Source organism: Myzus persicae, unplaced genomic scaffold, assembly GCF_001856785.1.
Source record: "Myzus persicae strain clone G006 unplaced genomic scaffold, MPER_G0061.0, whole genome shotgun sequence".
Taxonomy (NCBI): Eukaryota; Metazoa; Arthropoda; class Insecta; order Hemiptera; family Aphididae; genus Myzus; species Myzus persicae.
The window spans coordinates 496,559-511,965 of record NW_019101180.1 but is presented as its reverse complement, the minus strand read 5'-3'; the positions used below and the strand labels follow the sequence as shown (position 1 = coordinate 511,965).

Sequence of the window (15,407 nt, the reverse complement as noted above, 5' to 3'; positions counted from 1 at the left end):
TAGAATATTTAAAAATACTTTCAAATTCTATATATAATAATATAATAATAATAATATCTATGAATGAGTGTTATTACTGACTGGTCGCAAATAGGTAACGTCTTGACATTAAAATTTAGTACCTACTAGTACTCCAGAGATTCACGTCGATTCGCTATGTTTGTTGTTCTATTATAAATATATCATTTCGCGTTCTAAGCTTTAACTTTTAAGTCTGTGTATAAATCATTCAAAGTCAAGAAAAATCCGGTAAGTAGAAAACTTAAGTCAGTATACATAATTTTGTCCAAAGTTAGCGCTCTGTAGTCTGTGTAAGCTCCTTAATATTATGTAATATTATTGGTACGCGGGCAGCTGAGCAACTATTATAGGTAATTATTTAGGTGCCGTCAGTAAAAAAATGTTTTTTTAAATATGTTTGATTTAAATGTATGCAATAAAGTTAGCAAATGATAAACAACAATGTAGTTCTACTCACAGACAACTTATACCTTCACCCAAGAATGATTATCAACTATAGGATATTAATTTATACCTTTTATGAACAGAACCCCAGAGGGCAACTCCTTACAAGACTATTGAGTATGGGTTGTATTAAAGTTTTTTGTATAATAATTTTAAGTTACACTCAGAATATATTTTAGAGTTTTAAAATGTAGAAAAATTTTCCTAAGCAATGTATAAGTTTATATATGTATATTCCACTTTAATGAACGATTGTCAAGATACAGGCCTAAGTATTTTACTAAGTTTTTCTTTTTAATATCAGAGTAACAACAATCTCTAGTACTTGTTTAGTGTACAAATGTTACTAAGTAACATTTTGTTAAACTCATTTCCAAAAGCCTTTCTGAGTGAAGATATTCTCTCACCCTAAAATATTACCAAGTAATATGGATATTTTATGATATTTTCGTGATGAAGGAAATTTATTTTACCATTAGGCATTGGTACTACAGTAGGTTAAATTCATATTTACCGAAAAATTGTATTTAAAAATGTCGTTATGTGTATAAAGTATAATAAAACACTATAAAAGTTTCAAGTACCCACAAATAATATTTTTAAATTGCAACAAAATAACTAAAATCATTATTCTCAGTTATAATATGTAATTTTGTCCAAATTTGAAATTCCAATGTCTACAAAATAGAACTGTGTTTAAACATTTTTTTGGTTAACATAATATGAATTATTTTTGAGAATATAAATTTTCAATCCTCAGCTATGAAAATTGAACATTTTATAATTTATAAGCTACAAAATAATTTGAACATTTTTAAAATTTTAATCAATTTTGTAAAAATTTGAAGTTTAGATACTTGTAAAAGAAAATCTTGATTATGGATCTTTAATATTCTCAACTGCTAGAGTAACTGCTTGTGAGAAACCTTGCATTAAATTTTCAAGCATTTTGACCCTTTATTAACATTTGCAGGAAAAACAATTTTTCAAATTTCAAATGTCCATAGTAAATCCAAAAACAAGTACAATATTCTGAAAATTTTATCATGCATAGAAAATGGTAAAATAAACATTTGATAACAATTTCAAGTACCTAATAGTAGTTTACTTACTAGTTTTTAAATAATAATAAAACAAGAAAATTCTTATTTGCTCCGCTTGGAATCTTAAATGAAAACTTATCAAAGCTAATCTGAAGAGAATTATTTTTCAATCAGAATTTAACATTGTTTAACCCAAAATTTAGTTTCCAAATAAATGTTTACTAAAGAATTTATATTTATCCAAAAATTCTGTCAATCTTATTAATAAAAATTTTTTTAAGTTGTTTAGATATTGTCAACCTTGATGTTATTGGTCCATAGTTACTAGTTAATGCAGTTTTTAATGTTTGTATTTTTGTAACTCCTTATAAATTCTCCCACAGATAAACACTTATTGAATATACCTATTAGATAACAAGACATATAGATCAAGATAGCTGCAACTTAAATTTAATGTTTTCAGTAAACATGATTTCAAGAATTAAGATATTTTAAAGAGTTCTTTAATTATGCGTTTGAAATTGAAACTCGTTAACATACTTTACAATTTGACTTTTTCAAATATTATGAAGTACTCTTTTAAGCCCAAAAAGTTAGACTTGCGGCTTTTGGCAATATTTAAGTACATGCTGAACTGTCACATTTTGAGATGTAGCTCTACTGCATACAGACATTTATTTTAATACAGCCATACAATACTAAACATGGCAGTATTGAATTTCAATTGTGGCTGAAATTTCACAAATTATAAAATGCAATACCGCCATAATACATTGCTGTTTGCTCTCAACATATCGAACAATAACTAGTTTTTATTTAGTGCAAGAACGCCACAAATTAAAATAAGGCAGTCTTGAATTTTGACTTCAGTGATTAATTGCTTAAATTAAAGTAAATATACTGTCATACAGTAATTATAGCTCTCTTGCTTTGAAAATTACCTAAAAATTTAAATAATTTAATACTGACACACTTTTTAGCGGCTGAATGAAAAGTGATATTGAATGTAGTGTTTTTGAATTTAAAAATCTATTTTTACATAATTCCAAAATAGACATATTGTTTCAGTCTTGTTCTAAAGGTGCGAATTGTGATATATATTAGATATTTTTTTAAAAACAGTTTAGTCAAAGATCATTCATAAAAGGAGGAGTGTTTTTACATTTACTAATAAAGTAACTTATTTCACCACCAGCTTCAATTGGCTTAAAATAAATAGAATTAGCTATACAACAATTATTGTTGAGTTCATTTCACTCTCTTAATTTAAAATCATTCATATCAATACTATTATCAATTTCAGCTCTTGAATTAGTAAACATTTGATTAAAAATGCTTACATTTCATATTTGCCGGAAGCTGTGTTTTCATTATCAATCAGTATTTCATTTTATTTTATTTTTGTGTTCTTTTAAAACAATCTTATAATTTTCATTTATACTGCTACAAATAACAAACAATTTGACATTTTATTAGAAACATTTTTTATAATCATTTGATGTATACATGTTTTTAATGAATTTTGTATTGTAGTATAAAAATTGCATGCTGAATAAAATCCATTATAATATATTTGAGTACCTATTTGATGGTTTTTTATAATTATTACTTAATATGTCATCACAGGTTATATGCTTACTATTTAAACTCGCGGTTAAAAAGGATTGATGTAAAGAAAACATGAACTCCTCAGTACTATTATTTGATGATGCACATATTGATGTTTAATATTTTTTGTTGGTCAACCACCTGTGAGGAGAAGAGAGAGTTTAGATTTGCTGCTGTTGAAAAGTAGAGGCCTCGTATTCTACCTTGCGTTATGTCTCAAAATACTTAAATCAAGCCCTAGAGTTAGTTGGTATTAGAATTTAGAACTTAGTGAGAAACATGAAAGTATAACTAATGATTTGATCATCGGCTTGTGATAAGAAGTAGCATAAAATATAAAATAAACATATAAATAAACAATAATAATACACATAAATGTATGAATAATAAATATTAAATATGTTGTAGAAATAATTATAATACTTATAATAGTTGATACATATTTTATATAAAATTATTTTTTGAACGTTGAAAATATTATAAAATATTCGAAATATTAAATGGGCGGGATTAACAAATGCATGAAAATTAGCGATATCTATCAGTTACTAACTTTGAGTATAAATGTTAGTATCACATAAAATAACGTTTAGGATTAAATTCTCTTATCTATATGAAATATATTATGGTAACAACTCGGTAACACAACTAACCTAACCTGCTCGGTTCAGCCAATCACAGCTCCGTATCTTTTTTTTCAAAAATCATGGTGTATATAACGGAGTACACTATTCAAGAACTATTCACAGTAGTATAGTTGTACATGTGCTGTGTGCTTCCTGTTGATTAAACGCAAAAAATTCTAGGTTGTGGTTGTTGAGTGTTTTAATTTTTTTTTACGCTAGAATTCTTAGAGTAATTATGGCTTCCGCTCCAGACTGTATTGACAGTAAGTAATCTATAGCCCATAGGTATACCATTTCAAAGAAGTGCTAACAAACTGACATTTTAGGCTTGATGGACCTACCGAATGAGTTACGTCGAAATTTTAGTATGATGCTAGATCTTGGCGCAAAAACTAAAAACCTCATGACCGACGTTGACAAAATGGCCGACAATTTGATGTCAAATATCCAAAAGAATTCGCCAGAAAAAACCACTGATACTTTGGCAAGCATTCAACGTAAGTTTGACGCAGCTAAAGAATTTAGTGACGACAAAGTGCAGTTATCAATTCAAACTTATGAGCTGGTATGTAGATGTTGATTTGTTAATGTAATCTTATAGTTGTTCTACATCATTATTCCTACGTTTCAGGTGGATAAACGAATTAGGGAATTAGATTTAGAAATAGCTCGATATAAACCCGGCAACAAATTAAAAGATGAAATACGTGACACTGCCATCAACACTAAGAGAAAATTACAAACGAAAAAAGGTTTTTGGATAACAACATTTTATTCTTGTTGGAGGTTATTTTAATGTATTATAATATTTTTTAAGGAGGTACAGCATTGACAAAAGCTGCAATTTCAGCCATTATCTCTGGTTCAACAAAACCTACCAATAGCGTAGCCAATGTCGCAGTAGAGACTAATTCTCTTACTGGTGCAGTTTTAGCAGACATGCCTATCGATCCCAATGAACCATTATTTTGTCTATGCAACGATGTATCCTTTGGTGAAATGATATTTTGTGATAACCCAGATGTAAGTATTTAAATTTTAATATAATAGTTGTTTATAAAAATTCTTTCTTTTTATTTTACATAAACATCTAATTCAGTGGTCTCAAACTCTAATTACCAGTGAGTTAAACAAAATAAATTCTATTAATTTTTACTGCAGTTATGTATTTAGCTACTAGATATTACAAAAAAATAAACTACCTACAATATGTATAGTATTTACATTAATTAATAATTTGTGATGAAACATGAATTGAATTAAATCAAAAAAATTGCATTACATTATGAATGTCCAGTAATATTATACTGATAATTAATTATGTTAAATTAAAAACTAAAATTTATTATAAAAAGAAAAAAATGTTAATCGTTCAATAATAATTATGGATGTTTTAACTTTTTGGACTATGGCGAACACATCAAAATGATACATGGACTGTGTGTTTGAGACCACTGATCTGATTTAATATTGTAAAAGTTAATAGCTTAGTAACGTTGAATTTGTATTCTAAACGTGGCTTCATTCATATTTTTTTGTATACCATAATTATAATTCTGTGGTGTTTTTTTTATTTTAGTGTGCTGTTGAATGGTTCCACTTCGCATGTGTCGATTTAATTACCAAGCCCAAAGAAAAATGGTTTTGTCCAAAATGCCAAAAAGACATGGAGAAAAAATAACACACTTTTAAATTGAAATGTATTTTTAATTTTATTGTACCTGTATTAATCCACAAATAATATACATTATTTTATTTTGTGTTAATTTTTATTGTGAGCAAGGTATTATTATAATTTTTTTGTAATATTTTTTCTACCATTGAATTACATTAAAATTGCAGATTAAAATTAAATAATATAAGTGTACTTATATCTTTGTGTGTATTATTCATTTTTACATTTTTTTTAAATTCAAAACTGAAAACAAAATCAATATTACTAAGTACAAATTAATTAAGTTAATTATTACTCTGGCTTTCTGAAGTTTGAAAATTAGTTTATGGAAGTATAAAGAAATTTATCTTACACCATTTGTATGGTATCGGTTATATGGTATTCAATCATTATCATAGGAAGTAATATAATATTTAAACTCGTTGCTACACATATTTCCAATTTCATTCATAGTTCACTGAAGTCTCATCATTTTAGAACTATGGTTAAGGGTTGCCAAATTATTTTTTTGGTATCCATAACTCAGTATACAATGTGTGAAATCGGCAGACATGTTTTTCTCTTCATGTTCTTTTTAGGTATAGGTAAACAAGTAAATCAAAAATAATGAAGTTATTTAAAACTGTAGTTCAATATTGTAACTATATGAGTATACACTTGTACTAGGACACCATAAGCTAATAACCATAGATGTCAAAGCCTTATAATAATAATAACAACAAACTATGATTGTTGGAGACTTATCAATAATTTTTATTAAGTAGGTAGTTAGGTACATTATTTATTGTAAATATTATTTCATGAAGCAAATTAGTGTATATTTATTTATGTCTTGATAAAGTATTCATGTCTTTCTAACTATTTATATAGGTGTCGATTGAAAATTTTAAAACACCGTGAAACCTTGCAATAAATTGTATAACTAATATAAAATATATACCTATATTTATAGTGCATATCGAACAATACACTGTTTTTATCGTACATTTATGATACGTAGTATGTTATTTTCTATGTTCTACATCATTAAAAATCAGAATAGTTAAGAGAAAAACATCTGTCCCATACCATTATTTTAAAGGTGTACTATTATATAATACCTATGTATTATGTCTTGATGATTAAAGACATCCATTTTTTTTCTTCAAATAATAATAGAAAAATATGGTCTGATTATAGAATTATAAGGTTTTTATATAAGTATAGGTACCTACACAAATAACTTAGTATTAGCTGTATACAAACTTGATGCTGCAGTAATATTTTCACTTGGGTAGGTATTTAATATTTATTATAGCAACAGAAGAATATATTGTTACGTATTCAGACATTCAGTTGTTGAGGTGACTTAAAACAAGTTGAAAGAGAGGCATGTATATTTGTGGATTCATATAAGTTTCCAATAGAATAAAAGTCTATTGGTATTACCAATGTAATTCTATAAGCTATAGAGTAGTAGTAGAGCCTGCATGATTTGGAGTCCAGCGACTGACCATTCAATGGACAAGGTTACGACCTTAGGGTTAGAGCCTAGGTTGAACGGACATAGCAACAGAGCATTAAAGCATTTTTTATATATTTTTGATCATCGAATGAAAGGATAATAATTAATAGAGGATGATAGAAAAAACAAACATGATATTATTATAGGTTTTATCAGCAGTGGTGTAGTACTGTCATTTACTACCACTGTAGTGTTTTTCTGTAATTGTGTACACTTATTGAATAACACACCATACCCGGATATAAGCGTGTGCGATTGTATATTTTATTCTATAAACCAATTTTATATAGAATTTTTAATTAATAAATAAAAATGTTAAACAAACCAGCTTATCGATATAGTGGTTTTATTATAATTTATGGGTTTGCTTAGAATTTTAGTTTATTCAATAGTCGATAGTACAACATTGTAATTAAACATTTAATATCTCTGGGTATAGACAAAATAGGAACCTAGAAAAAAAAACATATAAAAGCCCCCTTAGGGCCTTAGCAACAAACACTAAATTATCAGAATATTTAGGTAGGTATATTAGTATTATTTATTATTCAATAATGCAACACTGTTTTCAACATAATGTATTGTCTTACTTTAAATAAGTTTAATATAACATAATCAATTTATGAAATATTTATGTAATTGTGTATAATTTTATAAAAACTTTTGTAAGCCATCATTTGAAATAGAAATTAAAATATAAAACAAAAAAATTGATAATGGTAGTATATTAAATATTTATACTAATAACCTATTATATTTATATATTTTATTAACTCCAATAACTGGAATCTTTCTTTAATATACCTAAGTACTGTATAAATAGATTTCCAAACTTAAAATCGAGCTTACAAAAAATTAATGATGAAACTATTTCTGAAAAAAAATTAAACGAAAATGTTCTACTCGCATGTCGTACGTGTATAAGACGGAGACAACAAATTCATTTGTAGGCGGGTAGGCGGCTCTTAAGTACAATCCAAACATTTATATACATATACTATATAATAATACTATTCAATATATAAATAATATCCAGTGGAGACGTTTAGGTATTGTCAATGCGTCTTAGAGGCGTTATCGTTGCGCATTATTTGAGAAAATCGTATACTTTATGTACATGTGGCATAACGCAATTGCTACACAAACAAGGTGTCTTTAACACGACGGCAACACGTAAAAAAAGTAGTCAGATCACACACCGTAGTGAGTTTAGGTCCTGTAGGACCAGGGTCTTATGCATGGGTTAGTTGCTACCTTCGGTTATTGTCAGTTTGCACTTTGCACGTCGTCGGCGGCGGCAAGTGTCGCCGGCGACAGCTCACTGTATAATGATCACAGCATAAGTTCCTGTTACCAGTATTCTGATATTCAGATAGTTTTATTTTATACAATTTTTCCATTCCACTCGCATTTTGTATTTTACAACTGTTTTACAAAACTGTTTGGCTATGTTGGATAGAACCACTCAACCACTCGGGCTGTAGTCCACACTAAGGAACCAAATTGTCAAATTGTCATACTATTAAGTGGAGAACAAAAATTGTAGTGAATATCACATATTTTTTCAATATCACAAATGTTTGTGATGTCGAAAAAATAAAAACGATGTTGGACAATATTATTATTACATTTCTGAACAATTTAATTCGCTCTGAAATTAAAAATATTAGATAAAGGTCACATTTTTTAAGGACAAATAAAATTATACCTACTTATATTGTATTTATTGAAAACAGACATTTCGATTTAATACTCTTCAATTTTAATTTTCTTGAGATAATATGTCAAAAGCTATCTTACAGTTTACACAATCACGGCATCGTTTTACCTTATTTGTAATATTTGACTTGACATATTTCACTTCTCCAGATGCACTATAACGTCCAAAACATTTGCACTTTTACACATTGTAGACTTACTATTATTAGGTATTTATATAATATTATTTATTTTCTGGTAACCTAAGAACTTTTCTGAACCCTACATCGCATTATTTAAAACTTAAATAATTATAGTATATAGATCTAAAAATTAAAATCTTCAAAAAAAAATGTGTATTTTATGTACAAATGTTGCAACATTATAAACAGTGTAACAATGAAAAGGTTAATAATTTAAATATAAATATTACGAGTACTTAACACTGTCATTTGTTATCTCCGTCTAACAAGTGCATAACATACCAAATTTACGTTCAGCAGATCTCGTGTGGCTTCGTCAGTTAAACAATTTGAGCGAATCTACCTATTATAAAACTTAATGTTAAGAATATTATCTGTGTATGTTGGTTTTGTAAAGTTGTTGTACAGTTTTTAAACGAGTTATGAGCATTTTTTAATATACGCAATAGGATGCTTTGACTGACAAAGCTATAATTGATCTGCTGCTAGTAAATTTTCTATGTTACGCACTTGTTAGACGGAGACTCCGTAAAGGCCCGAGCACACTGAACGCGGTCTGTCGCGGCGGGCCGTGATATCGTATACGAGTATATATATATAATTATCGCGACAGTCAAGATCAAATTCTGTATTTAAATACAACCGGACCGCTGCCCGCCGCGACAGATCGCGTTCTATGCGCCCGAACCTTAAGACTTAGCAAAAACTGTTTAGCGCAGCAAAGAACCGAGAAAGCTACAGTTATAACAAAGAAATCAAATTTTCACCATGAATAAACGAGAATATTTACTCTGTATTTACTCCGTAGCTTTTTTTATTATTTTGATAAGACCATTTATAATATAAAGATATTTAAGTTTGAAAACAGTACAAATATCAGATTTTCAAAAATATTTTTACTTTTGTTTTATTGCGATGATATTAAACAAATAAAACTCTTCTTCACAGAAAATATTATCTTTTGCACTGTGTGAAGTCTTGGTATCTCTGCTTGATATTAGGTGTTTTTCTAACCCACGGAAAAGTTTTTAATTTTTTTTATTTGAGTTTCTCAGTATAAGCTATAATAACTCGACAAATACAGTGCGTATATAATAGGCGTGTCCACGGGTCTTGCCTGTCATGGCAATGACCTGCAAAATTTGATCTAAATTAAAAAAATTAATTTAAAATCTTTAAATTCGGGGGTCATATCCCAATACCCTAACAGAATTTTTTATTGGCGGGAGAGGGGGGTGTAGTTTTTTTCTCCCCTGGATATTCCACGGTTGTGCATGAACTGCGAATGAGGTCTGGACACGCCTATGGCGTATATTATTGTGAAAAATAAAATTGAAAAATTAACCGTATAGTATGCATATGTTTTAAAATAGAATAAAAACCAATACAGGGATATTAATACGGTAAAAAATAGGAATATATAAAACAAAACATTTACGAAAAAAATATTAACCACATTAAATTACGAAAGCAGCTTCCAATATTAAGTATATTATTTTTTAATTGCAATTTCGGATTTAATATTGAGCGTAGAAGGAATATATGCGGGAATGGACTTTAGATGGCTGAACAGAAACACACGCTTAGAATAATATAATGATGGACAGTCTATTAGTAAACTTACAGCCGTTTCGCCCGTTTCCGATATTAATACTGCGCCCGGCGCCGCCACCGCTAGTGCGGTAGAGTCTACTAAGGCGGCAGGTCGACGCCGCCCGAGTTAATGCATGTGAGGCGCGTCTATGCACACACAATATGTAAGCTCGTAAAATTATGTGAATAGAAATCAATCCGCAGAACGACTATGCCCGAGGTGGCTAAAATCAACAGCACAACAATATTATAAACGTTGGCTGCCGGGTACATAGTATACACTATACAGCCAGACTATTCGATAGGCGGAGGTTGGAGGACTGCCCTCATGCCTTCCTCGACTTGTTTTAATATGTCTACTCCGACAATACAAATAAAAGACACACTTAACATTTTTAATTTACCTGACTTATAGGGACGCAATCGAAACACTGAGTACTGGAAAGGTATAAAAATTAAAAGGTCTAAATGGGATGGAAATATGTAATCAAATAACGCCTCCACCGAGGCTTCATTTCACCTTCGACTGTCGTCTTACACTCTTACACGTTTACGATTCGATACCCACCTTTTTTAAAGAGTTATAGGAATTTTCGGTCCTGCGAGTACCTATATATGCATGATGAGTCATGGGTGTTGCTTATATGATGTGCGTACAAAGTGACCATTATAGTGTGTATGACAGTTTTAAAATTAGGTTTAGGTACCAAACTGTTGTTATGATACGATATCAGTGTAATTAAAAATTGTTGCACATAAGTAGTTTCCTGCGTATTTTAATAAATACATATTTTTATGTTCGTAATTTAGACTCAATATTTTTTTTTTTTTTTGATAGATACAAGGTACTTTAATAATAAAATGGAATATTATACGCAATTGAAATAAAATAACGATTTCGATAACTCGACTATGACAAAATGTAATAATATTATGTGATGTGCTATGCAAATTATGTTTTTCTTCAATTTTCTACATCGGACACTACCACTGCACATATATCGTTGTACTTGTACATATAATAATATATAATATTATATAGTATGTTTTGTCGAGTGCTGATATCAGCAAACCACCGCCGCGACTGTTATCCGCGAGGAAGCCCTAGGCCGTGACGATAACCGCTGCCCATCTACCATATTGCACACAGGGCATTATTTATTTCTCTCTCTATCTTTTTCCTTCCACTTGGATGGACGTCTCCAGTGACCGAAAACCAGTGTTCCAACTGATTCTATTATTATATCGTTTAAAACGTAAATATAGAGTGAGTTTCGCCGAGTCGTCTCCACGGCGGATTACCGTCGGTGGACAAATGAAGGGTCAGGTGCTGGGTGTGTTGTATTTTTTTTTCTTGTAATTTATGTTGATGTATGGATTTAGCTGATACTTTTCAATGTATATGTTACCGCCAATGATGATAATTAGGTATTGTTAAAAATGACTAGTCTATGTTAACACTGACTGTTTTACATAGGTATTGATATTATTGGCTAGTCTTTTTAGAGAATACCTAACTAAGATAGACAATCATAGAACAAATTTAATATTAATACATAATTTCTATGATTGACCAGTCATTGTCATTATTGACTAATACTATGTAGCCATTGATAATTTTAGATATAATATATTATATTTACTATTTAAGAATAAACAATGAAAAAAAAATATAAGAAAAAATTAATTTTTTCATAATAATTATTATTTTAATACTTGTATGTTGATTATTGATTATGACGTATGGGTATCACTTATTCTCGCATGATAAGCTGTTATGGCATTTCGATGTACAAAGCCGGTTATTAGATCTACAAGTACATTTATTTGTTTTGCATTTTGTTTTGCAGTGGCACCGTGCACAATGCATACAAAGACTTAAATATATCATAATAGTTTCCTTGGTAATATTAGAATATTTTGTCTTTAATTCATAAACCATGCGGTCCCTACCACCATGACCTATTGCAATGTGACTATCGTGTAAAATATCAAATAATTCGTCATTTGATACATAATAGTGTACATTTTCTGAATTATTACTTATAGATTTAATAAGTCGTTCTTGCCCATTGAGTGTTATTATATCATACTTACGAATGTATCTGTAATCCTTTGCACTTTTCTTCCCAATTTTTTCCTTAGGTAATTTAACTTCTTGCAATCTTAACATATATTCTTCTTTGTTTAAAAATGATTTATTATCTTCACGTTTATTTTTCAATAAATCAGATAATGCTTTGTAAAATTTTTGACGCATTTCATTTGAATTCATTTTTTTAATAAAACAATTCAACACTTTTCGAAATGAAAAACTATACAAAACTATAAACTATATTATACGAAAGTACAACGTAGACTGTAACAATACTTATGTTAGGTTAGTTGCCGTGAGTATTAAAACTATAAAAGATACCTATTATTATTCGTTATAAAACAGATACCTAATCTTAACGTGGGTTTTTAAAGTTAAAACGATAAAAGATAACATTGACTACACGACGATAGGATATGTTATAATAACTAGTGAATTTATCAAATTATAACATCGTCTGATTTACCAAGTCAATGTTACAAATATATGTTGATTATAGATAATGACCAAGTTACCCAGGCATTATATTAATTGGCTAGTCAATATCATCATTACCTGAATTTACGACATTGACGGTAACATATATATATATATATATATATATATTATGTGATGTATAACTCGGCTTCAACAAGCGACCGGGCCCTCTCGCGAGATTTTGTAGAATTATTATTATTATTATTATTATTATTACTATTGTTGGTATACTCAACGACTGTTGTCAATGGGATACATTGATTTTGTTTTTCTTTTATGCCTTTTTCTTTATTTTTTATTATCTTTTTTGTGTCCAAGTTTTATACCTTTCGGATTTCTCGGCGTCAAATAAGTTTTAAAAAAAAAACTAGTACAAACATTATCCTGTTATGACTTTTTACGAGAGTTTTTATTTATTTTTGTTGTTACACCCCTAGTTTCTTTTATTACATGTTTTGAAAAAAAAAAGAAGAACAAAATCCACAATCCTCCGGCTTTTTGGGCCTAGGTTCATAGTTGGTGACCTTGCCGAGCGCAACGGGCGACCACATGACGCTCGACGTGCAATTTGTATTTGGCAAATTGTCGAACGGTCGCAAATATTGTACTATAGCAGCTGATCCCGTTCACTTCGTTGACAGTTAAAAATGCCATCTCTGTATAAGAGACTTGGTGGTAATAATGGGAGCAGTATATATCGGGTAGACAAAAAGACCCCGCTAGGTGCATACACTATATTTAGTAATATATCTATATGATAATATGAATAATATGCTTTATTTTATTTTTTATTTTGTTTGTGGACACTAATGAGCGGCTATAAGTGCAACTTAGACTCCTTGGAAAGCAATGTGCAAAGATTCGATTTGATGCATGCTTAGGAAGACGTCACACCCGAATGTGTTGTCTCCGTCTTACAAATGTGCACCATAGCAAAAACTGCGGGGGATAACTTTTAACTTTTTGTGTTTGTAGTAGTGGCTCCAAAATTTCTGAACATATAGAGTAGAAAATTATCTATGCAACAGCGTGCCTATAATTTAGATAACATAAACACAATAAAAGTTATTTGCTTCTAAACATTTTATTTTTTTGTTTTTTTCATTTGCTTACAAAAAATGACTGGATAGTGTAATTAGAAAAAAAGTACGTTGTTGCACAGATTAAGTTCTTCTTTACGTGTTGTGAATATTGGTAGTTTTACAACAAATATGGTGCGAGAAAAGTTGTCCCGTGCAAAACAGTTTTTGCATTGTTGTACATAGCAGTACACTCGCAGTCACGACTTACGACCTACCTTCGCCCCTTTCAGCTGCACGTGCTACCTCCAAGTACCTATTATATATTTATATTATTATTTAGTCCATTATTTTTTTTAAAAATATTGCCGTGTCGTACGTGTGGCTACGTAAACCCTACAAATACGAATAGCTTTATATTGAAAACAGTTGTCAGCTTGTATATTTTCATTGCATCGAACTGTAGAGCTGCAGCAATGACCATTTAAAGCCTGAAAGGAAATTTTAAGAAATTTCTTTACATGAAAAAAGGAACTTGCTTCGCTCGCAAGTACATAATTATTTAAATACGGTATAAATGTATAATACATTAATATATAATAATGCCGGATGTAACAAAACAAATTTTATAAAATCAGAAATTTTAATTTTAAAATGATAACATTTTACCTAATAATGAACTCTTTTTATTTCTAATCTTTTGATTATTCTTGAAAATAATATAATATTATAATATTGATATATTACCACTTTTCCCTTCGCAGTAATGACCACAGATGATGGTATTTTGTGCCGATATGAGTAGGTACCTACTTGTAATTAGCGCCACCATTAGCTATTAATACAACACAAATGTAATGCTATTATTATAATCTGCTCTAAAATACAAAAATACTTAAAAACAATATGTTATTTGCTCCACATCTAAAATCTAAATACCAACTTTGGTAATCAACGTCAACATTTAATTTCAATTTTGGACTTCATAAATTTATAAAGCTCATATAAGTTATGTACCATTATGAAAATTTAATTATACCTGCCCATACTCTTTACAGTTTACGCCGACCACAAGTTCGAAGTTTTTCATTAGTTTATGATTTATACTTGTACATGTATTTTTTACGTTTTTTCTTTTAATACCTAGCACATTATTTTAAATTCTGATATTTGGAATTTTTGAGTATACTCACAAGTATTGTATTGTCACAAGATCATCTTTAGTAATTTTAAATGTACAATACATCTCGAGTATTCAAAAATATAGTTTTCATTTAATGTACTTAAAAATCTCAAAAATCAGAATTTGAATGTATGCGTAATTTAAGCATACAAATAGAAGGTGAGCGTGCTTGAAAAACTACGCTGTATACAGGAAAGCATTATACCTGATTTCTACAT

The 15,407-nt window shown here is 29.3% G+C and overlaps 1 protein-coding gene across 1 annotated transcript; it reads left to right on the top strand.

Moving 5' to 3' along the window:
- The first annotated feature begins 97 nt into the window (after positions 1–97).
- Positions 98–5,451, top strand: LOC111028104 (inhibitor of growth protein 4-like). Its single transcript, XM_022306643.1, has 5 exons — positions 98–249; positions 4,069–4,307; positions 4,374–4,494; positions 4,560–4,765; positions 5,322–5,451. The coding sequence occupies exons 2-5, from the start codon at positions 4,074–4,076 to the stop codon at positions 5,421–5,423; spliced, it is 663 nt and encodes a 220-aa protein (XP_022162335.1). The 5' UTR covers positions 98–249; positions 4,069–4,073; the 3' UTR covers positions 5,424–5,451.
- Positions 5,452–15,407: the final 9,956 nt, after the last annotated feature.

Bases quoted from the DNA above. Each gene is read 5' to 3' on its own strand.
- LOC111028104 (XM_022306643.1), top strand. From the start codon at position 4,074: ATGGACCTACCGAATGAGTTACGTCGAAATTTTAGTATGATGCTAGAT. The intron at 4,308-4,373 runs GTATGTAGATGT...CCTACGTTTCAG, and splicing joins CAATTCAAACTTATGAGCTG to GTGGATAAACGAATTAGGGA. The intron at 4,766-5,321 runs GTAAGTATTTAA...TTTTTATTTTAG, and splicing joins TATTTTGTGATAACCCAGAT to TGTGCTGTTGAATGGTTCCA.